The 27,981-nt window shown below is 37.5% G+C and overlaps 1 protein-coding gene across 6 annotated transcripts in view; it reads left to right on the forward strand.

Moving 5' to 3' along the window:
* metro (membrane palmitoylated protein 7-like protein metro) overlaps positions 1-26,632 on the forward strand; it is a 40,598-nt gene extending 13,966 nt beyond the window's left edge. For 4 of the 6 annotated variants that reach the window (XM_067131856.1, XM_067131854.1, XM_067131855.1 and 1 more), the window contains exons 3-13: positions 3,246-3,376; positions 4,526-4,672; positions 10,272-10,403; positions 10,635-10,661; positions 18,320-18,487; positions 19,063-19,259; positions 19,549-19,664; positions 20,757-21,002; positions 21,353-21,555; positions 21,725-21,865; positions 22,273-26,632. In XM_067131856.1, the coding sequence (XP_066987957.1) occupies positions 3,246-3,376; positions 4,526-4,672; positions 10,272-10,403; positions 10,635-10,661; positions 18,320-18,487; positions 19,063-19,259; positions 19,549-19,664; positions 20,757-21,002; positions 21,353-21,555; positions 21,725-21,865; positions 22,273-22,449 (1,685 nt within the window). In that variant the 3' untranslated portion in view covers positions 22,450-26,632. The remainder of the gene's footprint in view (positions 1-3,245; positions 3,377-4,525; positions 4,673-10,271; positions 10,404-10,634; positions 10,662-18,319; positions 18,488-19,062; positions 19,260-19,548; positions 19,665-20,756; positions 21,003-21,352; positions 21,556-21,724; positions 21,866-22,272) is intronic. The other 2 variants (XM_067131859.1, XM_067131858.1) reach the window with 1 other exon arrangement.
* The last annotated feature ends 1,349 nt before the right edge of the window (positions 26,633-27,981 follow it).

Raw genomic sequence — 27,981 nt, forward strand, 5'->3', positions numbered from 1 at the left:
TATGCTGATAGTGCAGTACCTCTAGATGTCCTTGATTTAGTTTACAGTAATTGTCACAGCCATTCATGCATTGCAGGTCAAGAAATTCAAGTCATTCATTGTCCTTCTCTTCATGATTTCACCCTGCTTCCCTGTAGCATACACAGGGGTACTTTTCTCAAAATACTTGTCTTGATGCTTAGAGTGCTTTGTGCACATACTATTTGTGGTGATATTAACATTGCATTCATTACTGTGGAAGTTACACAGATTACTGTACTAAGGTTGTCGTGGACTCCATTGTATGTCTTACATGTGCTGTGGACTTTCATCTTTGGTCTTTTATTTTATTTGGAGGCTTTTATGATTTTTTCTCACTTAAAATTGTGGTTCAGGGTAATTGTGATCAGTGGAATTCTTATAACAGTATGTTTTATGATGAAACAAGTGTTTATACAAACCCACTAGTGGATGATAGATTGCAAGCTGGGCATGTGCAGTAGGACTTTTCAGCAAGTGGGTGTGACTAGGTCCATTTCAATCAGAGTAAAGGCTAATTATGGTATTAAATCATTTGACATGGATATGGAAATCTTATCAAATAAATCCATTTGTTTTGAGGTGATATATTTAGTCCTGTACTTACTTTTTTTTTTACACTAGAATGCCTTTTAGTGTGTACCTTTAAAGAAGTAGTGTTCCATTTCTCTGAATTTGATTTTCTGTCATTAGGATTTAATTATGATAATGATTACTTCACCAACACCAGTGAGTTACTACTGCATTCTTCTTTTTTACAATTTCTATTTGTGATTCAGGTAATTTAATGAAGTTTTGTTTACAATTAGAATTACTGGGCTGTGTTTAGATATTTTTTTTAATTAGTTCTATGTATTTACAGTTTTGAAGGTTTTAGGTGTTCTTATGCAAATGTATTTTCCAGTATGCTTTCAGAGTCTGATTTCTAGTTTAAAGGCAAGGATTTATTTTAACCCTTGAAGAGTCTGATGACATCATTTGCAGTCGTGCAAAATGTCAACCCCGGAGAGTATGATGACTACAAATGATGTTGTCTGTAGGAAATTACCTGCTAACGTCAATACAGGCAGTCCCTGTTAACGGCAGGGGTTCCGTTCCCGGCCGAGTGCCACTAACCAAAAATTGGCGATAATAGCACTGATAAACCGCTCAACGGCGCCGTTAAATGGATATTGGTGCAGCTAACCGGAGATTGGCACTGGTAAACTGCTTACCGACGCCAATAAACCACTTACCGGTGCCAAAAATCCAGTTAACAGTGTCATTAGACAAGCGCCATAAAACCGGATCGCCGTTAACCAATGCTGCCAGTAAGCGGGGACTGCCTGTACCTCATTTTGACTTTAATTTTTTGTTGTTTTCCATCTTTGAATATACAACAGTAAGTAAGAGTATTCAGCTTCAAAATGACAACATAACCAGCATTATACCAAAAAAAATATAAAGTGAGTGATCAGCATAAGAGCCAGATTCATGATTGCAAGATGAGTTTTGGGACCCCTAGAATCTTAAAGGGTTAAGATCTAGATCTTATTCTTTTTTAAATTTTTTACCTTGAAATGTATGGTGTATGATTTTGGTTTTTCCATACAGTTTGGTGTGATTTGATGTTTTATCATTCCTGAATAATTTAAAGATCCACTCACTAATGTTGTTTTTGGGATGTAACAACTTTTAAGTGGTTTGGGGTGTGTTGATTATGGCATGTGTAGATTAACTGAATTATCCTGTATTAACTCATACTGCATATTATGTTCGTAACTCACGCATTATAGGCCTGTTATAAATAGTGGTATATTAACCTTGAATGCTGTAGCATCTTAGGATGTGGGGATGATGTAGGAGTTCTTGTGTATAATTTAAGACACTGGAGAATGTAGTTTGAATGAGAAAGCGTTAATGTCCTGAATTGGTTTCGGAGGAGCAAGGACCAGCAATTAATCTGTGGGTGTGGGATTAAGTCCATGGTCTGATTGGAAACTTGCAGACTGCTCTTTTAACTGTTACCTCTGGTCTGTTGTCAGATTTTGAAGTTACAGTACAGTATTCATTTCCAGAAATCAAATTTGAACATAAATGTTCAGTATTCATTTCCAGAAATCAAATTTGAACATAATTGCTTTCTTTTGACAGGTGACATATTTTAATTCCAAAAAATATTTTTTCATGATAAAAACATGTTTTATACAGAGCCAATTGTAAATAACCTTATTTCTGTGCAGACAATGTGCCAGCATACAGAAACAGACAGCCTAAGGTAAGGTAACCCATTACACGTATTGTGAAACTGGAAAGTAAAACAAATGGCCTAGTACAGTATAAGAAAATTACAGTTACATAAATTATCACCTAAAATTACTGCTGACGGAATCCCATAATAGCATCTACAAAAACCAAGTTCATAATGTTAAGTGTGCAATCCCAGATGCAAAGGAAATTACACTGAAACAAAGGAAAATGATACCCACATAAACTCTGTGGCAAGTTGGTTGAGAAGGTAAAGATGCTAATAAAAGTACATGTAAAATTTGTCATTCACTACATACGACCATCAGAGTGTAGAAGAGGTAGAAGGTGAATGAATAATTCAGTAGGAATTATTGGAGTTTCTTAGTAATTGCAAAATAAGTTATTCCTTGAAGAGCAACTTAGTGGGGTAGTTGTTTTTTAGTATTGATGGAGTTGCTGGGATCAGAGAGCTGTCTGCACAGAAGTGAGGCTAGTTATGATTAATAGTTTTGTAATGAACGAAGAACATTTATCAGAGCTGAGAAATCTAATTTATTGTCACCTTGAAGTTCTACTTAACAGCATTTGATATTGAGCAAGAGAAAGTCTTTTGTTAAAAATATAAAAAAATGGTGAAAACATGATACAGATCATTATTAATCGAGAGAACCATCCTTACATAACTGATAACTCTATTAACAGCTTATTGAGCCTTTGCTGTATTAAAGTTTGAATTCATTGCCAAATTTTATCTTGTTAAAAACTGTGATTGACATGAAAACTAATAATCTTGGAAGATATGCCATTGTGTTGTGGTTTTCAGTATGCTTTTAAATATCTTGTACTGAAGAAATGAAGTACTGTATTCTCATGCTGTGGTTTTAGAATTATGAGAGGCAATAAGTCTTCACTGTGTAAGAAAAAGAAGCTTATAGTTTTGAAAGGGCTTGTGTTTCCCTCATCTATTTTCAAGTGAACAATATCACAACTCTTTTCAGCTCTGGGTGGCTTGCTGTCCTCCCTCGAAAAAGCCCGGGTACAGCTAGACAGTGACGAGGATGATTTTGGGTTCCTTGCAGACTTGCTCAAGTCAAGGGAGTTGCAAGCTCTTGTCCATGTACATAATAAAGTGAGTTGACTCGCTTGAATACGTGCTTTGATTGTATGTTGTCTTTCAGGTTTTTCAATGCCTTTCCCCCCCCACCTCCTATTACAGTAAACCCCCTGTATTTGCGTTCTCATGATTCGTGGACTCACACATTCGTGGGTTTTTCTGTGGAACATATCTAGCCATTATTTGTGGAAAATTCGCCCATTCGCGGTATTTTACACTGAGAAATATTCACTAATTACTGTATTTTCATATAATTTTCATGAATAAATGCACTTTTTGTCATAAAACTATTAAAATACTCAGGTATATGCATTTTTACAGGGGTTTTTCTGTGTTTAAACTATCAAAATGGGTCGTTCTAAGTGTTTTTAGAGGGGTTTTAAGTATTCGCGGATTTTACCTATTTGCGGGAGGGTGTGGGGCGCATCCCCCGCGAATACAGGGGGTTCACTGTATTCATTTTGTTTGCTCTTAAATGTTTTCTTCTTCTGCTAAATAGCAAAATATGGGGAAGGTCCTTTAACCGTGAGGTCCTTTAACAGCACTTTCTCAATAGTGACTCCATTAGGGGCCTAGTTACAAAGGTGTAGTTTTTGCATGTGCACTGACCTTCCACACAATAGAAGGGCTGGGGTGTTGAGAGGTACCACCTGTACTGCAGCCAGCTCCATATGCTCTCTGCTGTAGCTTGAGCTTAGCTTTTTCGCTTGTATTTGTACAGAATATTCCTGGTGAATGTACAGTATTGTTCAAGCAGTACAGTATTTGTATTCCACCATTACATATATAGTATGTATGTAAATTGGAGTCAGTACCTCTTCTTTCTTTTGCAAAAAAGTATCTCATTTTTATTATCATATTATCAGAAGTTTTCTTTCAAACCAAATATAGAACTTTATTTATTTTGTACAGTAGTTTTGTAAAGTTGTAACTAGCACTAGTGTTAGACAAACGATGTAATAAATTAATTGTTTTTAGAGGTTCTGCATATTAAAGCTAGCCCAGATTTTCAAAATATTTAGCCTTAAAAATTATGTCTATCTGATAGTTATTCATGGGTAGCCACATGAAAAAAATACAAAATAATGCATGTTCTTATTCTATTTTCAGTTTGACTTTTTCTTTTTATTTGAAACCATTTTAAGCCATTCTTTTCCATTGCAGATCAGCCGCACCAAGAAAGTCTGCCAGCCACTGTTGTCAAATGCAGAAGACATCGGAATCTCGATCATGCGGGAGATCCACTATCGTACCATTCCATCTGCCGATGCCATTGAACTCTTCGCAATCTTACAGTCGCCACATATTCAGGTGAGCCAGTGTTTTATGCTGCACGATCAGTTAAGCTCCATTGAGTGGGGTCTCCAATTACAGGCAGTCCCTGGTTAACGAGGGGGGGGGAGTTCCGTTCCCATTCGAGCGCCGATAACCGAAAATCGCAGATAATTATGACAGTAAATGGCATTTACAATGTTGTAAGTCCAATAAACTGCTTATTGGTGCCGATAAGCGGCTTATCGGCGCCAGTAAACCGCTTACCAATGCTGAAAATTGCTTACCTCCACAGAAAATCTGGCTAACATCATTAGCCAAGCATCGTAAAACCGAAACGCCATTAACTGATGCCGCCAATAAGCGAGGACTGCCTGTATGCATCTCCAGAGTCAGATGCTTTGATTTGAAATGCTGTAAGGGTTTCCTTCCAATCTGAGACTATCCTCTTTTCAAACATGAACTTGTCTCCTTGCAAGTTTTGGTCATCTGTAACTTAGCTGTCCAGCCTCAACTTCATATTGCTCCATTTTTAGTTATTCAAGAAAGGTCATTCTAGTGGTCCCCATGAGAGTCTAGCTATGTGAGTCACTTGACTTGTTAAACTTGGGTACTGTACTGTAATACTGGTAACAATATTTTACAGTCAAATGTATTCATGAAATATATGATTACATCACTTTCCTCACCATCCTTCCTTGCTAGAAAAGCAAGAAGGAAAGTACAGTAGCTCACCGAGATAATGGATTAAAGTGTCCAAGCCTACCCAACTATAAAAGAAACTCCGATATATTGTTGACTATACTGTACAGCAGATGTGAATGCATGTTTTTGCCATAAAGTACTGTACAGGTGTATTTATACTGTAAAATGCTTATAACTGCATATTTTAACCTTTCACTGCCTAATTTAACAGTTCAAACAAAAATACACCTTAAATTATCATACTAAAACAATTTAATGTCTGTTCAAGCAAAAATACACCCCAAACCATCATCCCAAAACACCCAAAATCATCTTACATTACCCTCCTAAAACTGTTACTCTTAAGTATATACACCCTGAAGCACGTACAGCAATGAATTACTAATTTTAAAATAATATTAATGTAAACACAGCAAAATATCTATAAAATATTTAATACAAATGTAATAAGTCTGTAATACAAATTAAATAAATGTCTTACAGAAGTGTGACAACTAATCAAGTTAGTCATTTTTTCTCAGTGTTGAAGTCGTTCTGTTTTCCTTTTTGCTATGAAGTATATTGATACAAACAAACAGTACCCGTAAAGTAAGATAAAAACCTTATTATTAACCTGTTAAAAGTCACTGACAGCATATCTCGGTTGGGCACATCCCATATCACAACGCCTTCAATGAAGTAACACATCCTACCTCTTTCAAGGATGATGTGCTACTGAATTTGGTCCGAAATGCTCATCCCTCTTATGCAAATTTTAAGAACGTCAGTTGGTAACACTATGAGCTAAATTAGTGGTAAATGGCAACTTTTTTTGTAAGGGAAAGGCAGTCTGCCAAGAGGACAGCGATCTCCACCTCCCACTACGCTTCTGGCGTTCAACTGATTTCTTTTTGTTTGATCCCATTTATCCCCCCATAATGAGTGATCTAAAGGGAAAGAAAAATCTTTTGCATGAAGAGATATTATCACTACTCGTTGCAAAAAATGATGATGACTATGGTAAAAGGAAATAATGGCGCCTTTTCCATAATCAGCACAAAAATTACTCTCTCTCTCTCTCTCTCTCTGCTTCGGATTCCACGAACTTTTTTGTTCAAAATAAGGGAAACCCAGTGGGGTTCCCTTTACTTTTCGTTCACCCAAAGGTGTGAAATTTAGTGTTCAGGATAAGGGAGTTTCTCTTTAGAAATTTTTTGATGACAGAGTCATGGAGCACATTGTAGCAGTAATAAACAGGTTTTCCATCCAGTTTCTAGATGAATATATAGAAAGTTTGCCTACAACATCAAGTGCACTAAAATGGTATGACACAAATTACAGGCAGTCCCCGGTTAACCCTTAAACGCCTACTGACATATCACACGCTGACTAAAATTGTCTGTTGTGCCGGTGGACGCATCTGCACGTCGACTACAAAAATTTCAACCTTCGGTCAACTTTGACTCGACCGAAATGGTCGAAAATGCAACTGTAAGCTAAAACTCTACATTCTAGTAATATTCAATCATGTACCTTCATTTTGCAACAAATTGGAAGTCTCTAGCACAATATTTCGATTTATGGTGAATTTTGAAAAACTTTTCTTAAGCACGGCGGTAACTCAGCCGAAAATGTCATAAATTCTTTCGTCATTTTGTCGTAATTTTTGCACTGTTCTATATTAGCCGTTACATAAAGTTTTATATATGAAAATGTGCGCAATTTCATGTACAATACAGCAAAATACAACCCATGGTTGTAGCTTTTATCAGTTTGGAAATATTTTCATATAAACCACGATAACTGCAAAAATTTCAACCTTCGGTCAACTTTGACTCGACCGAAATGGTAAAAAAACGCAATTATAAGCTAAAACTCTTATATTCTAGTAATATTCAATAATTTACCTTCATTTTGCAACCAATTGGAAGTCTCTAACACAATATTTCGATTTATGGTGAATTTTTGAAAAACTTTTCCTTACGTCCGCGCTTCAGAAATTCTTTCGCCACGTTGTCGTAATGTTTGCACTGTTTTATATTAGTCGTTACATAAAGTTTTATATATGGAAATGTGTGCAATTTCATGTAGAATACAACAGAAAATAACTCATGGTTGTAGCTTTTATCAGTTTTGAAATATTTTCACATAAATCACGGTAACTGCCAAAATTTCAAGCTTCGGTCAACTTTAACTCGACCGAAATGGTAAAAAATGCAATTATAAGCTAAAACTCTTATATTCTAGTAATATTCAATCATGTACCTTCATTTTGCAACAAACTGGAAGTCTCTAGCACAATATTTCGATTTATATAGAATTTCTGAAAAAAAAATTTTTTCCTTACGCCCGCGCTGTGTAACTCGGCCGAACATCTCAGAAATTCTTTCGTCATGTTGTCGTAATGTTTGCATCGTTTACATTAGTCGTTACATAAACTTTTATATATGAAATGTGCGCAATTTCATGTAGAATACAACAGAAAATAGTTCATGGTTGTAGCTTTTATCAGTTTTGAAATATTTTCACAAATCACGATAACTGCCAAAATGCAACCTTCGGTCAACTTGAACTCGACCGAAATGGTAAAAAAACGCAATTGTAAGCTAAAACTCTTACATTCTAGTAATATTCAATCATTTACCTTCATTTTGCAATAAATTTGAAGTCTCTAGAACAATATTTCGATTTATGGTGAATTTTTGAAAAAACCTTTTCCTTACGCTCATGCTGTAACTCGCCGAACATCTCAGAAATTCTTTTGTCTCGTTGTCGTAATATTTGCACCGTTTTATATTAGTCATTACATAAAGTTTTATATATGAAAATGTGCGCAATTTCATGTACAATACAACAAAAAGTAACTCATGGTTGTAGCTTTTATCAGTTTTGAAATATTTTCATATAAATCATGATAAATAGAAAAAATTCTACTTTTGGTCAACTTTAACTCGACCGAAATGGTCGAAAACTGCAATTGTAAGCTAAAACACTTACAGTCTAGTAATATTCAATCAATTAGCTTCATTTTTCAACAAACGGGAAGTCTCTAGCACAATATTTCGATTTATGGTGAATTTTTGAAAAACATTTTTTACGTCCCGCATTGCAGAATTCATGCATCATTTTGTGATAATATTTTGTCTGTGTTGCTTTGATCATTTTAAAATTTGTTATATACCAAAATCATCGCAATTTAGTGTACAATACAGCTAAAAAAATTTAACTCATTAGCTTTAACTGTTTTGCTTACAGCGATTTGTATACAATTATATGAGTTTTTTCGCTGTCATATATTCCAATATTTATATATGATAATGATATTTTTTCATTTCTGATGGTTGCATACTAAACTTCAGGCAATGACAAAACAAATGAGCCAAAAATGAACTCTTAATCTTAAAACTAAGCGTGCTGTGATTTTTTTTGAAAAACTTTTTTCCGCTTCGCGCTAACTCACTGAACGCCGCGGCATATGGGAGACGTTTTTGTAAATAGGGCTTCGGCGTTAAAGGGTTAACGGCGGGCTCGGTTAACAGCAATTCATTTTATGGGGCTTGTCTAGCGACAAAAATCGGCAATTTTCAGTGCCGAAAATCGCTGATTTCTGCTTATCGGTGCCGATAATTGGGTATTGGCGTTGATACATACCTAACAGAGGCGCCGATAATCGAAAATCGGCACTTTTCGACGCCAATAACCCCCGGAAATCGCCGAAAAAGTGCCGAAATCACCGATTTTCGGTTAGCGGCGATTTTCGGTTATCATCACACCCTCAGAAACAGAACCCCACCGATAACCGGGGACTGCCTGGAAATGAAACAATTAATTAAGCTACTGGCTCTATGTTTCAGGGAATGGCATTCAAAAAAATTTTTTTCCCCTTTATGTTTAATGCTTATAATCTTTAGGATATAAATATGCAAAATAAATTCTTTCATGTTTTCTTATTCTTCATTATTTATTATCCTAATATCTTTACTGTATACAAAATCAGTATGTGTAAAAAAGAACACCTAAAAGAATATAAAAATTAGCATAGACCAAATGACCACTCTGCAAGCTAGAAAATGTGCTGATATGAGAGTAGTGACATGTACTGTAAGCATAAACATGTACAGGCAGTCCCGGGTTTATGACGGTGGTTCCGTTTTTACGCCGTGTCGTAAACCGAAAATCATTGTAAACCGAAAAATCATCGAAAATCGTCAAAAATCCTAAGAAAATCTTACTTTTAATGCTTTGGGTGTATTGAAAACAATGTAAACTGCATTTTCCTTGAGTTTTCCATTAAAAAAAAACTCAAAATTTTGATGATTCTGCCGTTTTGGAGCCACATTTTTTCCGTCGGATCGGTGTACAATGCATCGTAACCCTGGAATATGCATCGTAAACCAGGAAATAATTTTTGATGAATATATTTGAAAAGCGTCGTAACCTCGGAATGTCGTAAGCCGGACCCATCATAAACTGGGGACGGCCTGTATTCATGTGTGAGTGATCCACTTTCTCCCTCAATCAAACCCTCATCATTCCTTTTGGCGCCTGATTTGAAAAAACAGTTCAGCGCTTGATCTGGAGGCGAAAACCCTCAAATTGATATTTCCATTTCGCACCGATATATCTGGTACGATATACCACGGTCCGTTATCTCGGTGTGCTACTTTATTGAATATTTTGACAACATACTACGTACATGTACTGTGATGTTCAGTATATTTTATGGGTTATTAACATAGTATTTTTACACTGTCTGGATTTTTCAAATTCATTGTCATTTTATAAAATGCTTATTTGAATGGATGGAGTAAAACTTTCCAGGCACTGATGTCTTAGCTGTAAGCAGTACAAAGGTGTAATTTTTGACATTTTTCCTGTTTTCAGTACTCGAGTATTTTCATTTAGGTATACTGTACAAGAAATATTTATGCTTTGCTTTTTTCTTTTCTTTCAGGGAGTTCTGCAAGCTCATGATAGTATTGCAGCAAAAGATTTTGTTCCTCACTTACCAGAAATTCCTGTCGAGGTCGATGAAGATGAAGAAACTGTAAAGATCGTGCAGCTAGTCAAAAGTAATGAGCCCATGGTATGTATAAGACTGTTCAAAGTGCTTTCATTTAGTATCACTTCAAACATCTTGAGAATTTTGTTTTATATGAGAGAATCCTTTAAATTAAAAGAATGGTGACCTCAGTAAAAGATTCAGAAGTGCTTAGGAATAACTACGGAACTTGTCATGAAATTTCTTTCGAAATTGATTTTTTGTACAAAATAAAAGTAGACATTACATCAAATTGTTCCTCTGCTGCTAACATAGGAAGGAAAAGGCACTGAACCAATTGTGGTAAGTAATATACAACTGATTACAGTAGTTCCATTCTGAGCTGATGTTCTCTTGTTACTGGCTGTTTACATTTTAATTGCAATAGCCATAAGTTTCAATTTGTGAAATGTATTGGCATAAGTTTCTGTTGCTTATAGTCATCAAATACTGTAGGAAAGCAAATTAGATTTTAATGTAAATATGGAGGCTGATTCTCTGATTAGATAGTATCCTAGATGTAAAAGAAAGGTGTTGTTCTACAGCAATATAGGGTACCTAACCAAGCACCCTGGGGATAAAATTAGTCACTAATTCTTGAATTGCATGGGAAATCTATACATGGACCTTGGTCTCATTGGCAACACTTTTGGGTAATAGATTTCTTGTTCCTTGATAATATACAAACCGTCAGTCTTTACATAAGGAGTATGCTTCATTGTAGCTGGACATGGCTGTTGAACTTTTAAACAAGGTGGTTAGATAGTTAACTATTGGGCGCCGGGTGGGAGTCCCGCCCACCTGACCAGTAAGCATTCGCTTTGCTTTTGGCCATCATGCTATGCAGAGCTGCTGTGTTACCCTCTGCCTTGCCTGCCATTTCACTTTGTTTCAGTCTACTCTCCTAGTGGGATTGTTGCGTGTTTTGTTTTGTGATATCTTTTGTGCTTTTCTGTGTGGTTGTGTATTGCTACTATTATTCAAACCCATGAATCTGTTAAGCCTAAGGAGTGTAAGGCTAGTGTCATGCTCAATGCCCTGGTACTGCCTCTAGAACCTGTACCCATTACTGCTCCTCCCTTGATGTTGACCCTCATGTCCCCTGCACCAGTTGCAGGGGGCATGACTGTAATCCTGAATCTACTTGTGATTAGTGCCATGACTGGTCACCAGTGCAGTGGGTGAAGTACTCGTAGAGGAGGAAGTTCAAGAAGAAGGCTTCCAAGGTAACGTCCGGCGGTAACACGCCCCTTACTACATCGTTGGTTGCTGACCCTTCTAGTTCCTTCCTTCTTCCTGCAGAGCTTCCTTGCTTTGCTGTTATTCCTTCGGGAGCGATCTCCCCTTTGTTGTCTTTGCTTGCTTCGTCAGATGGGAGTTGGTGTTGGGGAGCTGGTGATCAGGACGACCTCTGCTCGGTGGTCTCTGCCCGCTGTCTTCTTCGGGGCGAGAAGAGACTACCAACCCTAACCCAATTCCCTTTCAGCTTTGGAGGAGACCAAGGATCTCCGAGAGACTTGGCCTTTAGTCTCTCAGGCGTTCTCTCGGTGCAGGACTTGCTGTGTCACCTGATGACTGTGCCCCTGCTATGCTTCCTGTGACTCATTGTGCAGTAGCATTCACTACATCGACTGTTACGATGACTGCAATGGCGAAGATGCCTATGAGCATCACTGCTCAAGCCCCTCCGTTGATGATCCCTGCTGTTGTTGACTGAACTCATCCACACGCCCCTGCCATGGCTTCTAGTGTTGTCTCTGCTCCCCCCTCCATCAGGGATCAGCTCCTCCACACCCTGCTGAAGAAGGTTACGAAGAAGTTGAAGAAGAGGAGCCGTAAGGTGTCGTCATCTTTATCTTTGTTGTCTGCCGCCTCTTCCCCTTCTTTTTCCAAGGCTCACCAGTGGAGGAAGAAGAAGGTTGCTTCTCCCGCCCTAAAGAAGTCCTGCCATGGGTCTTCTGATGGGGTGACTCCCTCCACAGGGGAAACACAGGGATTTCTTGCTCACTCTCCCCAGTCTTCGGACTTGTGTCACAGGCCTTTTCAACACCTCGTGATTCGGGAGCTCTGAATACGCGAGTCTCCATGAGTACTCATGTGCCCAAAACTAGTTCTTGGAAGTCACCTCCCAGATCTAGTGTAGTGCCTTCCTATACCCGAGTTTCTTTGGACACTAGGGTAGCGAAAGCAACCAATTATCGTTCTGTATGTGATTCAGGAGCTTTGAGTACGTGACCCTCCAAGCAGGATCGTGACTCTCCAGGTGCTCGGTGTTCTATGAAACCTCGAGTCACCTCTGCCAGCACCAAAGAGTCAGCTCCTCAGTCTGGTGAAGGCATTACTTGCTTGAGTACGTGGCCAGAGTCCCATTCAGGTGCTGCCGACTCGAGGGTCTGCTCACTTGGAGAAGTATCGAGGTGGTCCCCCACACAGTCTTCTTTGCCTCAGGAGGCCACGGCCTCGAAGAAGACTGGAGTACGTCGTGAGGACAGCCTGAGCTCATGCCCGATCACTCTCCCCGGGATAGCCCTTGCTTGTGTTCGCGTGAACGAGCCCGCTCACCCAGGGATAGCTTCCGCATACGCCAGCGTGAACCTGTTTCATGTCAGGAGCAACCTTCAGTGGAGGATGAAGGAATTCTGGTCTCTGGCATGGGATCTTCCATCCCTTCCCATTCCTCTCTCGGAGGAAGTGAGACAGGTCTTAGCCTGGTGGCTGGACGACAGGAACCTCGTAATAGAAGTGCTGCTACACACTCCCTCTCCGGAGATGCTTCTGTTCTCAGATGCTTCGACCAAGGGATGGGGCACACACCTGGAGGAGTTGCTGACCTCAGGTGTGTGGAACTGAGATGACAGGCACCTTCACATTAATATCCTGGAACTCAAGGCAGCCTTTCTGGCTCTCCAAGAATTTCAGGATGGAGTGATGGAACACTCGGTGGTGTTGCTGTGTTGCTGAGCTACAACACCCCAGTAGTGGCATAGGTCAACAAGCTAGGAAGTTTAGTGTCTTGTTTGCTTCACCTGTTGACTATGCAGGTGCACGAGTGGGCTGTAACGCACTTAGTAAAACTGTCAGCCAGATACATTCTAGGCAAGAGGAATGTAGTGGCAGACAAGCTCAGTCACCAGGGTCAGGTGATAGGGACGGAATGGTCTCTGCACATAGACATCATGGAAAGGCTCTTCAGCATTTGGGGTCTTCCTTCCATCAACTGTTTGTCACTTGGCACAACAGGAAGCTGCAAGTGTTTTGTGCCATCATTCCAGATCCATGGGCTGTAGCAGAGGACACCTTCCAACAACCACGGGACACCTGGACACTTAAGCCTTCCCTCTGTTTTGGCTGACTCAGCGGGTGATCAACAGGGTAATGATCACCCCGAATCTCAGAATGTCCCTGGCAGCTCCCAAATGGCTACATACCACATACCGTATGGTATTTGGACCTGCTAGCTCTGCTTTGCAAGGCACCGAGAGAGTTTCTCCCCTTGGCACAACCTTCTAACTCAACAGCATGCAGAACAGTACCATCAGTCAGTGGAATCCCTTTCACTTCATGGCTGGAGACTATCCAGCATCTCTTGCGAGTGAGAGGCTTTTCATGCTGCGCAGCAACAGGGATGGCTGGATACCTCAGACAGTCCTCTGCAGTGGTATACCAGGGAAAGTGGGTCGTCTTCTGTGGTTGGTGTTGTAGACGGGGCCTCTCTCCGATCAAAGCTACTATTCAGCAGGTAGCGGACTTCCTCATCTTTCTTCTCCGAGAGAAGCTCCTCTCTGTATCAGCTGTTAAGGGCTACAGGGCTGCCTTGGGCCTAGTCCTATGCCAGAAGGGTGTAGGTATCTCCTCCTCATTGGAGGTTTCTCTGCTGATGAAGAGCTTCGAAAGGTCTTGCCCTGCCAAGGAACTCAGACCCCTGAGTGGGATGTGACTCTTGCTTTGAAGAGCCTGACTCATGCACTGTACGAGCCTTTACAAGAGTTATCAAACAGGGATCTGACTTTCAAGACTGTCTTCTTTCTTGCCCTGGCATCAGCAAAGAGAGTAGGCAAACTTTATGGTCTTTCCTTTAATGTGAAACACTTGAGGAGATGGGGATCAGTTTCGCTTGATTTCATCCTGGACTTCATAGAAGACTCAGAATCTATCGGTCCCTGATGCCCAATTCGAGTCCTTTACGATCCCCTCTCTAGAGGACTTTGTTGCTAATGATCCAGATGAGATGCTACTCTGTCCTATTTGAGTGCTGCAGTATTATCTAAAGAAGACTCGACACCTCAGGCCTGAGTGTCGACGCCTCTTTGTTAGTACTGGCTTGACCAGGAAAGAGGTGTCCAAGAACACCACCTCTTTCTGGCTTCTTGAGGTAATCAAACAAGCATACTCCTCTTCATGCAAGGAGAATCCCAGTGCGTTCCGAGCAAAAGCACACGAAGTCAGGGGCATTGCTCTGCTCCGTCCCTCACATTCAAGAAAAATCTGTTGGTTCCTCAGGTGCTGAAGGTGGGGGTGCGGTTGTGCCAGACCACCTTCACCTACTTCTACCTTTGGGACGTTGCCCACAAGTCCTTGGACATATTTTTCCTGGGGCCTGTGTGGCTGCTCAACAAGTTGGGTAGCTTTCCCAGCTCCTCTAAGAGGACAGGTAGCATCTCGCCTAAGGTGTTCAGTTGTGAGAGAGTACATGTGTGAGTGACTGGACTCCCCTCCTTTCTCCTTCATCCTTCCTCTCCCTGCGGGCAAAGGGTAGGTCAGGCCATCACTTGCTGGAACTGGCGTTGATGCAGGTAAGTTGCACACTGAGTTAATTTTATTTAGACAGAAGCAATCCCAACCCTCTCTCTAATAAGGGGAGAGAGGGCGTGACAACTAAAACAAACCTGTTGCTTGTACATTGCTTTATTGTCTCCGACATCCAAAGATTCATCCTAGCCCTTTTTCAAATAATGTTGCTTTATAACCATTCGTTCGAAAAGGCCCAGAAGTCTGAGAGCTGAACATGCAGTTCCCATATTCTGTTCAGCATGTCAGAGGCAAGGGTCTCTTCCTTGATCTACATGACCAGGAAGACCCAGGTGAGGTGAACTACCAGTCAGTTCAGAAGCTTACTCAGACTCCTCCCACCAAGAAGTAAGTCTTCCTAATGTAAAGTCTGACGGTTTGTATATTGTGTAGGAACAAATGATAGATTTTTAAAGCAATTTGTATTTTTCCTAACTATACAAACCTGTGGCCTTCATAGTTATATGCCCATCTCATGCCACACCTCAGTCTGACACCCGGGCTGAAAGGCAAAGTGAATGCATACCAGTTGGGTGGGCGGGACTCCCATCTAACACCCGGTAGTTAACTACCTAACCACCTTGTTTAAAAGTTAAACGGCCGTGTCCAGCTACGCTGAAGCATATTCCTTATGTAAGACCTCAGGCTTCTATAGTTAGGAAAAATACAAATTACTTAAAAAATTTGTCATTTTTAGAGGTACAGTAAACCCCTTATATTTGCGGTCTCAATATTTGCGGACTTATGTATTCGCGGATTTCTCTGTGGAACGTATCTACCCATTATTCGCAGAAAATTCGCCCATTCATGGTATTTTTCACTGAGAAATATTCACTAATTACTGTATTTTCATATGATTGTTATGACTAAATGGACTTTTTGTGATAAAACTATTAAAATACTCAGGTATAAGCATTTTTGGAGTTTTTTTTTTTTGTTTAAACTATCAAAATAGGCAGTTCTAAGTGGTTTTTAGAGGGGTTTTAAGTATTTGCGGATTTTCACCATTTGTGGGGGAGGGGGGTACACATCCCCTGTGAATAAGGGGGCTTACTGTATTGTTGATTGTCAAAAAATTAGCCTTCAGGCTATACAGTATTGAAATAAATTGGTTTTCTTTCCTGGAGGCTGAAAATCACAAGCCAAAAAGTACAGTACTGAGTTTTTGTTATTTTCGTAACTTATTTCATCACGTTTACTGTGTTGAAGACATAAGTTTATTAACTTTGTTGGTTGCATATGCTAGTGATCATTTCCTCTTTTAAGCTATCCCAGTCAACAGATAAATGAATAAAAGATTATACTGTACAGTAAATGTAACTTATTTTGTCACGATTACTGTGTTGAAGACATAAATTTATTAACTTTATGTTGGTTGCGTATGCTAGTGTTCATATCCGCTTTTAAGCTATCCCAGTCAACAGATAAATGCACAAAAGATTATACAGTAAATGTCTTTCATTGACAGGCTGGTAATGATTTTTTTTTTTTTTTTACAAAGTATTTTTATTTTTCACTATATATCCCCTATCTGCTTTGCATATTTTGTACCTCTTTTGCAAATTATAGGGTAAGTCTTTTCACCACAAACCCATCAGCTTGTAAACATCCATCATTCATGGTCTTTTAATGTCTCAGACAGTGGTCCTTGGGTCCATGGCAGGTAAATGTCTCACTTTTTGTGTGTGCAATGCTGTCAACAGCTAAACATATGTACCAGATTACTGTATCCAATGATTCAGGGTAGCCTAAATCTTTCACTTCAGTTTTCCTACAAGGTAATAATTAATTTGATCTTGTGCCTTAACAGGAGTTAATTTTCTCTGCATTTAGTCTCTTCATTAGATGGCTGCTTGTTTACACTCCTGGTCTTTCATAATTGATATCCTGGAGATGTACACTTCTGCTGTTGCTAGGAGCTACATATGTTGAATGTAGCAAGTGTCTTCTGAGTCAGTTGACTTGTACACACTGCAAGCACCTTATTAGACTCCCACAAGGATTTTTTTTTCTTGCACACATTGCAAGTGCCTTATTAGACTCCCACAAGGTTTTTTTTCTTGCACTAAGTCCCTAGAGCTTACCTACAATCCTGCAAGTCATGATCAGCTTTCTGGGACATTCAGCTGCTCAGACTTCCCTCCTGAATTGAGATCTTGGCTATATATGAGTAATAGTGGATTTTGGGTGAAACAAATATAGTTTTTATAAAATGAACCTGTCCCTTGCATAACTCTAATAATGATTGCTTTCCTCCTAGCCCACTGATCTTGCAGGTAACATTTCTGACAACATGACATTTGAGGCAATTACCTGCTGTGGACTGGATAGCCTTGCTACTGCCCTTCTGTCTGTGTAACATTTGAAGACCATAAATGAGAACTGTATATGAGCATTGTGATTGTTTTATACTGAATTTTTTAAAAATGATCTTAGAGTGTTCTATCTAAAGTATTGTAATTATTTGTTAAAAGGAATATATTGTAAGCATAGTAATGATATTTATTTATTTTGAAATTTTTAAAAATATTTTATTGCTATACAAAAACACACTATAACTTATTATACTACAAAATATAATGTGGACCTACTGACATATATGATAACATCACTGTACAGTGATCCTTTGGGCTGGGCCTGTTTGAGCTGAGAATTTTGGCTAGTAGGTCAAATCAAAGTGTTTTACAGTATAATTAATTAATTCATTCTGTGCATATTATACTCTGGTAAACTCTCCTAATGTTTAGGGCTTGCTGTAATTGAGTTGGGTTACCTTTTTTTTTACTGAATGGATATTTCTGTGCAGTATTCAGATTTTGTATTTTTTGGCAATCTATGGTATGAAGTAAAGTCACTTAACATTATTGCCAGTGGGTATACATCACCTGCCCTTCATCCTGAAGTCATCATGCAGTAAACAGTATTTTGTACTTAGCTGAAGAAAAAACCAATATAAATTTCAGACTTTTTGGACTTAGAAACTGCTGTCATATTTGAATTTAAACATCCATCCAAGCTTATTCAGTTGCTGCCTACTTAAGTAGTTTTCTTAAATGTAAGTGAACATTTGGGTATGTAGAAACAATTTGTGCAATAAAATATAATAGGTGTAGATTTAAAATTACTTTTCATGAGAGTAGAATAATCATATTGGCATAATTTACAATTCACAGGGAGCCACAATCAAACAAGATGACCGAACTGGTGCTATCGTTATTGCACGGATAATGCATGGTGGAGCAGCCGACCGGTCTGGCCTCATACATGTTGGAGATGAAGTTCAGGAAGTGAACAATTTAAATGTTGTTGGCAAAACGCCAAATGATGTGCTTAAAATTTTAGTAAGTATGTTGCATGTTGTGTTTAATGATGATAGCGAGGGTGTTGACATAACTTTTGTTTGTTTTCAGGAGTTTATCTTAAGTTCTTAATGTTATTGTTATTACTATTATTCAGAAGATAAACCGTATTCATATGGAACATGCCCACAAGGGCCATGGACTTGAAATTCAAGCTTCCAAAGATAATGGTGTTCATTTGAGAGAAGTAACAGAAGGTAATAGGAAATACAGAGAGAAGAAATGAGTTATTAGAAAAGAAAATATAAAAATTCTATTAGTAAATATATAAAAATTAAGTAATTATAAAATGCATGGAGATTTATTATAGAGTAGTAATGCATTGCATCTTTGCTTGAACTTTTGAGGTTCCAATTGCAGTAGTGTGTCAAGAATTTTGCTGAAACCAGTTAATTTCAATCCAGGAAATACCACTTCCTTAATTTATGAATTATTCATGTGAAAGTTGAGAACATGTCCTCCATTAACTTATTTTCAGTATTACATTAATGCAGAATTTCTTTATTGATCTTCTAGTAGTCCTTTCTAAATATATCTTCATCTTGAACTTTTCACAGATGCAAGCCGAAGGTACCATAACTTTCAAATTACTCCCTGCTGGGTCATCAGCGCACCTGCGAGAGAGCAAGGTCAGAGTTCGTGCCTATTTTGATTATAACCCTAAGGAAGATAAGCATATCCCCTGTAAAGAAGCTGGACTACCTTTCAAAAAACATGATATCCTTCATATTGTAACCCAAGAGGATCCCTACTGGTGAGTGCATTATTGTTACATTACTCATAAGCAGTGTAGATCTTTCCAGTGACAGAAGTTTAATTTTTTACCTTACTAAAGTTTCTTCCCACTGGGCGAGGTTTAAGCTTTTGTCCCACAAGGAGAACTTTAAATGAAAGCTTAAAGGAAAGTTGTGATATTTGGTCCTGTAGAAGCTTCTACTAATGTTTTAGTTGCCAAGCATGAGGATTTTTTATACGGTATACTTGTCTTACAATAAGTAGTTTTTATTTCCTGTACCATATCTGGTTATTCGTTTTGTCTTCAGGTGGCAAGCGAGAAGAGAAGGGGACCGTAATATGCGAGCTGGTTTGATTCCATCCAGGCAGCTCCAAGAAAGAAGAATCCTTGCTCAGCGTCAGGAACAGGCGGCGAATGGACAAAGTGAGTCCTTGTACTTGACTTAGTTTGCTTTTCATGTTTATTGCTGGTATTTCATACTCTTCAGATTTAATTGGGATGACTGGTGTCTTATGAACAGGGATTGCTGTGACCCAATTTTGCCTGGGAGTTCTTATATACAAGCACAGGTAAATGGAGGAGCTGACAGGGAGATTTTTCTTCTACATTCTAAGCTTGTTTGTTTGTTGACTGGGTCATTTGTCCTTACCAGAACTGTTTGATCCATTCTCTGGTTGATATTACTAAAGATTATCTTGAGAATGGAGGTTTCATCACCAAAAGCATGTTGTTCCTCCTGAATGATACTTGCTAGGCAGTCTTGCCACAGTTTAATGTGTATACAGATGGACATCAATTTAACAGTTTTCACTTGCCAGCACATGCAGTTGATACCTGAAAATATGAAGAATTTTCTGTTAGCTATTTTGCAAAAATCTAATATGCTTCTTGTGAAATATGACAGAAATAATCAAAATGGCAAAGGATAAAGTTCACATATACCACTATATATATTATGAAATTTTATGAAACCATTTTCTTCTAGTAAGTGAAAATTTTTTGGGAAAAATTAATAATAAAAATGTAATGAATTTACACACCACATGTTGCATTGGATTGAAACCAATCACTTATCATTTAAGAACTAATGATGGGTGTATCATTAAACCACTTGTAAAAATGATGATAATGTCAGTGTATATGTAATTTATTATGATATTAAAGACTACTCAATACAAATTTAAAAATAGTTCTTTGTGATATTGTGATTTTAATGCAAACTTTGATATAAATTCACTGGAGGTTTTGTTCAACAAAGGTATGAGCTGGACTAATTGTGTTCTCACAGCCCTAAATTTGGTAACTTTCCCCACATTCCAGGACATCTAGACACTGCTTTTCAGCTTTTGATGTACTTACATTAAATAAAATTATTTTAAGTGATTATTAGTTTTATGTACTACAGACATACTAAGAAATTTACGACTAAGACCTTTGTCGTACATTAGTGTTGTTTTACCAGAATGGGAAAAGTGTCTTGAATAGGAACTTAATTTTCTTTCTGTCTTTTTATAGGAATCCTTCCTAAGTCACCAAGTTGTAAACCGTCACCGAAAGTAAAAAAAATAATATACGATGCATCTGAAAGTGAGGATTTCGACCGGGAGGAGGTACCAACTTATGAAGAAGTGGCACGTCTCTATCCTCGACCAGGTCTTCCTCGTCCGGTTGTTCTCATTGGTCCTCCAGGCGTTGGTAGGAATGAGCTGAAGCGAAGAGTAATGGCCCTGGATCCCAGTAAATTCCGCACACCTATTCCAAGTAAGATCTTGTTTCAGTGAGAATGATCTTTTCCCTTGGTGATTTCAGCTTTATGAACAAACAACTTGGTAAAGAAATATCTTTTCCATGCCAATCAGTGCATTCAACAGACAGTATCTGTCACAGTAACAGATATTGTTAATGTTAACAGTATGTTAAGTTTCATTGTCTTTAAAAAAAAAAAAATGAGAGGCTTTGAATGATTTGTCCCTAGATGGCTTTCTTTTTGCTGGATTTTCATATGCAGGTTTTTACTTTAGTGTAGTAAGAGCTAAACAGATCTGTTATTGATACAGTCAGCATTGCTAATCTTGCGAGCCTCACTGTTAATGTTTTTTTTTAACATTCAGTGACTTCTCGGCCACCAAGACCTGGTGAAGTGAACAACAGAGACTATCAGTTCGTTAGCCGAGACGAACTGGAGGAAGAGGCAGCTTCCGGAACGTTAGTGGAACATGGGGAGTTCAAGGGTCATCTGTATGGCACTTCTTCTGTTAACCTCAAATCAATGATCAATGCAGGATATGTAGTGTTGATTACTCCTCATTACCAGGTAAGGGAATCAGTTTAATTTTGTTTTTTAGACATTAATAATATTATTATTAATCATGCTGACAACTGCAATGACAATAATGTATAACCTCAAACAAGGATGTACGAAGTTAGTGGGATGATTATTATTATTCCCTCTTAACAAAATAAATTTTCTTATTAATTGCTAGGCTCTCAAGTACCTGAGAACAGCAGAGTTCAAACCATACGTGATATACATCAAGCCTCCTACCCTAGCCGTGCTCAAGGAAACAAGACAGGCAGCGCATGCGCGGTCAACATTCGACGAAAATAATTCGAGAGGATTTACGGTTAGTATCTGATCTGCGGGGCATTTTTTTGGGGAGCGCAAGATTTGTAGTCTGGATCTGTTGTTGGGAGCGTAATGTTAATTGTTTTATTGGCGAGTATAAATTGGGTAGGTATACTGGTGAATATAAAATGGCTAATACTGTAAACTGGTTTTTGTGTTCATGTTGAGAGGGGTCTTGAAAACTTCTTGGTTAACTTTGGTCAGTTTGATTTTGACGATTCATTTGAGATACTGTTGTAGTAGAGGCATGTACTGTGACAGTATCATGTTCTTAGTCTACAACTGAAGTAACACAAGAGCATATACTACAGCAAAATGTTTCTTTTACATGTCTACTAATCAAGTGGTTTTTGAAATTTCAGTTGGTGATGATCCAGAATTTTAAAAATGTTTTTTGTATTTCAGGAAGAAGAGTTCAAAGGCATGCTGAAAGCGGCCGCAAGAATTGAGTTCCACTATTCTCACTGGTTTGACGAAATCATAGTAAATGACGAATTGTCTTCTGCCTTTGAGCGTCTGGTCTCTGCCATAAACAAAGTGGAAACAGAACCACTGTGGGTGCCAGCATCCTGGGTGCAATAATGCAGTGTATTCTGATGCTCATATCTAATCATTTCTTCTCAGTTCAGCAATAAGATCTTTTCTTTATGCACTACGGTTAACAGAGAATACAGTTTTTGCTGCATTTGATAAGGAAACTTCGTTGCTGCAGTTAACGGAAAACTTGACCGTGAAATAGGACACACCATTGTTATTCAAGTATGTCGTGATAGATGATGCAACCAGCGCCAACACAGATCCTTATTTTTGTTTTGTGCCTTTCTTTTTTTAATAAAAAAAAATTCGTAGAAGAACAGAAGATTGATTCCTTCTGATTGTTGTTGTAGAACTCGCCTAGTCATCAAGATTCTCATAGGAGATTTTGCAATTGAAATGGGGTTTTATATGAAAGTAATGACTGGAATCACTCAGTAGGTTGTGGTTATTTTAGCCTCTGTGTTCATATGAAGTCTTATTAAGAAAAAGCCAGGTAATTTCTTTTATCTTATTTCTGAATTACTCTCAATTCTGGCAAAGTAAAGCTATCTCTTGTATATAATGATGATTGAATAAAATGTTTGGCTTGCAGTTTACAAGTGTAGTGACAATTTTTGTCAGACTGGTAACTCTACCATTGATGGCTTAAAAAAATGAATGGCCCATTTATCTTTTTTTTTGCACTTAGATAACTCAGTCTTCAAAGCTGCTAGAGAGTCTGTTATCAGCAAATTTCACTCGTGTAAAACGTGTGCAGTAGCCCAGGAAAAATTATTTCATAATTGGTATTGTATGACAGAATCAGGAGAACATAATTTCATGCTTTTTTGTATAAAAAATTATTTGAACTAAACATTGTTTTTTCATGAACATGTGAAGGACCACCACTTTGCTTGTTTACTTTGAACACTGCCGTCAGGATACAAAAGTACAGTATATATAGTATACAGCATAAAGGAGATAGATGGATAAAAGGAATGGTTTATATAAAGTCTTTCAGTTGGTTTGATCATAGGACAACTAGGGAAGATCATAAGACATACCTCAACTTAGATATGCTTCGGGGGTCTGGCCTTTCGGATAAGTAACAAAGTCTTAAGTAACAGAGACCCTGTGCTTGAACATTTTGTAGATACCTAATAGCTAACAGGATTTCCACATAGCGTGTAACCTGAACTAACCAGTACTTATACGTCTTCAATTTAAGAGGTATATCTAAAAATTTATCGTATCCAAGATGGTAGGATAGGAAAAAAATGATAATAATTTAGCTGATACATACAAATATCAACTAGGCTGAGGTCTGTAAGCTGATGCGTTACTTTGTAGATTTTAAAGTATATAAGTGTGACTATGAACAGTGGGAAGGTGTAGAAAGTCACAGAGAAGGGGTACAGAACATGTTAAGACTGTACCAGATGAGAATTTAGACACCTGAGTGGATAAGATAGCAGGAAGTAGAGAGAACTCATTACATATTCAGCGTTGTGTATGGAAAATTCTGATGCAAAAAATGTTAATACATGTACAGTAATAATAATAATAATGAGTCGATGTAGAATTAATAATAATAATGAATTAATGTACAAAAATAAATTCAACAAAGTCATGAAACAAAAAAGATTCAGTGGTTTATTTAAACTGACAAGGAAAATTTTGAATGGGAATCATCATTACCAACAGATTCTGATAACTCATTAACCATGACTTAGATTTTGAGTGTTACTTGCAAGCTTAAATTTTTTTAACCTGTAATTACCTGTATGATTTAATTTATTGTATTAACTCTCACTTATATCATTAGCAAATTCTTGTTACAGAAGGAAGTTGATCTTTTACACAAAACATAAACAATCAACACAAACCTGCATGAACATGATCAAATGCTCTGTTGTTATATGTGAGGTTAGTTTTAAGAAATAATTTACAATTATTTTGGGCCTTAGAAAATTTTTTATATGAGAATGTGCAGAATATAGATACTGTACTGTACTATAAAACTTTCCTGAATAATTTTATTTAGCGACACTGCAAAACGACAGTAAGGCACGTAACATGTAAAGTTGTAAAAATACAGTTTTCAACCAGTAATTAATTATACAAGATACTTTGCACAGAGAGTAATTTATAGAATATTTTACTAACATCCACCTCTAAACCTATGGTATTTTTAGGAGAATATTTATTACTAGCTAAATCATTTGGTCTACTGACTGATTCCAGTTTGTCAAAGTTAGGATTTCATTCCATTAACTGACCCTCCAGTGCTGTACAGGACCTTGTAAGAAATTAAAGAGTGATTATCAAAAGTTGTAAAAAGATAAACATTGGTACGAGTGAGAGAACAAACAAGTGGCATTCCACAGTAGTTTAAGATAAAAATGAGAGTCCCACGTATCACAGAGAAAACATGAACCGACGAGTAGAAATTGTAGGTTGTAAGATGTGAATCAAATATTTCGGAGCTTGATGAGTATATCACTGTATGTCTTCATCCTGTAATAAAATACTGTATAGAGATTATAAATGTAATTATTGCATGTTACTGGCTCTATTTCTTAAAAGCCATTCAAAGGATTTGGCTTCATTAAATTTTGACATTTTTTCTCTATCCCCCTCCACGTACCAGGGAGGGTAACCCTTTCTCTATACCCTATTTGTAAACACCCTGAGATATGTTTTAGTGGATGACTATCCCCTTTTTCCCTCCTCCCACTTTCCCTGAAATTTATATCGTGCCTCATATCTATATTGTGCTGATTTTTCCTAGAAGTGTGTGCGTGTGTGTATGGAGAGAGAATGGCAACTGGTGCATTATACTGTTCAAAGCACATTGATTCACCCCAGTGGCTGCATTTAAAAGTATTCATCTTGGTTCTTTAATGTCGAGTTATTTATTATTGTTATTACTGTTTAAGATACCTCAGCACACAATACCATTGTCTCAGTGTTGCGCCATGAATACTGGTTTCTTTTCGTATCTCTGTAGTGTATGAATGGAAGTGTGTGTGTGGGTGGTTGCATTTTATCAACAAAGATGATATGCTAATTGGGATAGTGTTACTAATCCATTTTGTGTACAAAATGCTGGCATTGTACATCGTTAGACAAATACTATGGCTTTGATTTCGCGTATAATTTACTACTTGAGTACGTTATGAAACCCTTGCTGTGTCGTGTCATTATGACATTTTTTTTGTGCAATTTGAATGTTCTCTCGGTTCATTTCCTCATTGCTGTCGCAACACAAATATATATATATATAGATCTGCCTAATTAGCAATACTCAGACCACCTCAGTCATCACTCTAGTCGTACAGTGTATGTGGGTATGCTCTTGCACGAAGGAACGTAACAAAAAGATGCTTTGCCCCCCTGTGTATCATATTAAAAGTGGCAATAAATAATGTGGCAGCTGGTAAACAAGAACCAAGTTCGAGCAGGTGCTTTGGAGTCAACAAGGTTTGGTTGTAAACTTCCTTGTGGGGAAGCATATGCACCGTGTAGAAGTTTTAAGAGTATAGATTTTTCATACATTCCTTAATATATTATATGTACTGAAGCATATATAAATATATATATATATACATACCATACATATATATATAGTCATAACCATATATTTTTTAGCATGTTTTCATCCAGTTGAAGTCATTTAGAATTTAAGTCATGGTTTAATAGTGATGTGTTCATTGTGCAGTAGGTTATATGGTATATAAATGAAAGGTGTAATTCTCCAGGCACTTTGTTCATTCTTGTCTGATGAATTCATGTTGCAATTTTGTTTGACTCAATTGCAATTTTTGTAGGAATGGTAATGCTTAGGGGTTAGTGAGAGACAAAGTTTTCAAGATAAGTAAACATCTGATGGAGAAGGGACAGCCTTCTGCTTTAGAGTTTGGTTTATGATAGGGATGTTACATCATATATGATTTTATGTCAAGATCTTCCGCAAGCAGCTGTTTAAGCTGTGCCTTTTTATATATATACATATGTTATTTTAAATTAATTTTCATCATTTCTTAAGACCAAGAAAGATTCTCATCCTTCCTCTTTTTCTCCTCCATCTAAAACTTCATCTGGAGAAAGTCAGTCTTTAGTCTTTGTTCCCTTTGTACATAAATCAGAATCTCATGTGTAACTGATATATATGTTATTGGAATTAATTTGTTTTGAAATCCTGGACTCTTGGAAGTACAAAGGATAGAAAAATATTTGGAAATAAAAATTGTTTTTCTTTCACAGCACACTGATGTACTGTACTGAACCTTACATGGAAGTAGAATTACCTACTATAAAAACAAAATTATGATTTCCTGACAATCTCTTGAATTTAGTACGAAAAGTACTCAAACTAGTCAGAAAAATATTCAATATGAATTTTTTTTTTTACAGATTAATGTGAAGTAAAGTTACAGTGGGTAACACCTACTCTGTGCTATCATGAAACAACCACGAATTATAAATTTCGCATGGGTGTGGGGCTACTGAAGTACAAAGTAAGGCATAGCCTAGAGGGCCAAGGAAATGAAAGGTCTTGTAAGGCAAGAAAGATATGGGCCATAGAATAATGTATCATTTTAGACTTGGTCATGTAGTAGTTTTGGGAGTTTTACTCTTACCTGGTCTGTGCCCAGTTGGAAGGTGTAATTATTACATTCCTAAATACTGTAAACCATTACTGTGCTGCGCATATTCAATGTGGATTTTTTTATACAGTACCAGTAGCATGCTTTCCGAGCAGCTGTATTTCTTCATTCTTTTTTTCTCTACTTTGTAATGGTGTCCCAGAAAAACAATTTATCATCTTTCTCATCACCACTAAATTAATATTCTTCAGCACTGACTTCTTGCACAAAAAGTGTCTGAGGATTTTTTTTTTTAGTGTCAACTCTTTGATAAAACAAAAGACTCTATTGCTCTATCTCTTAAAAAGGTCCCATTTTCCCCCTCTTTCTATCTCTCACTCTCTTTCAAAAATTGCCCCCTTATTTCCCTCCCTTCCCTCTCTCACAAAAACTCATTTTCATGTTGTGCAGACTACCATTCAAATGTAGATTTGCAAAAGCAATGGCTTCAGCATTCCACAATATTCAAGAGCACAAAAATGTACTGAAGGAGAGAACAGCAAACAACTACAGCAATATTAAAATAATTTCTAATCATTACAGGACCTTAATTGAAAACGCAAATCTCTGACCATTTGTTAATGGTGATTTCTGGAAATATGAGAAGAGATTGACTAATATTAAGTGATTTTAGTTAAGCGAGTTTAGTCAATATTTTTGGAATAGAATAGACAAGGTGTCACTAAAGAGAGAGACCATTACAGTAGAATTGTTTTAAGTACAGTATTTCAAATAGTACACGAATTAGTGATGTGTGAAACAAACCAAACGGTAATTGCAAGTATTCTTAAAAAATTATGAGTAACAATTGGGAACAGAATACAGAGAAATAGGGTGTCACAGTCAGAAAAAACATTACAAGTGAATTTAAAGACAGTATTAACCAAAGCCACAGACTAATACCATTTTAAAATTAATCAAGTAAAATGTAAATAAAATTGTAGGTACA

Source organism: Macrobrachium rosenbergii, chromosome 30 (assembly GCF_040412425.1).
Source record: "Macrobrachium rosenbergii isolate ZJJX-2024 chromosome 30, ASM4041242v1, whole genome shotgun sequence".
In the NCBI taxonomy this organism is placed as follows: Eukaryota; Metazoa; Arthropoda; class Malacostraca; order Decapoda; family Palaemonidae; genus Macrobrachium; species Macrobrachium rosenbergii.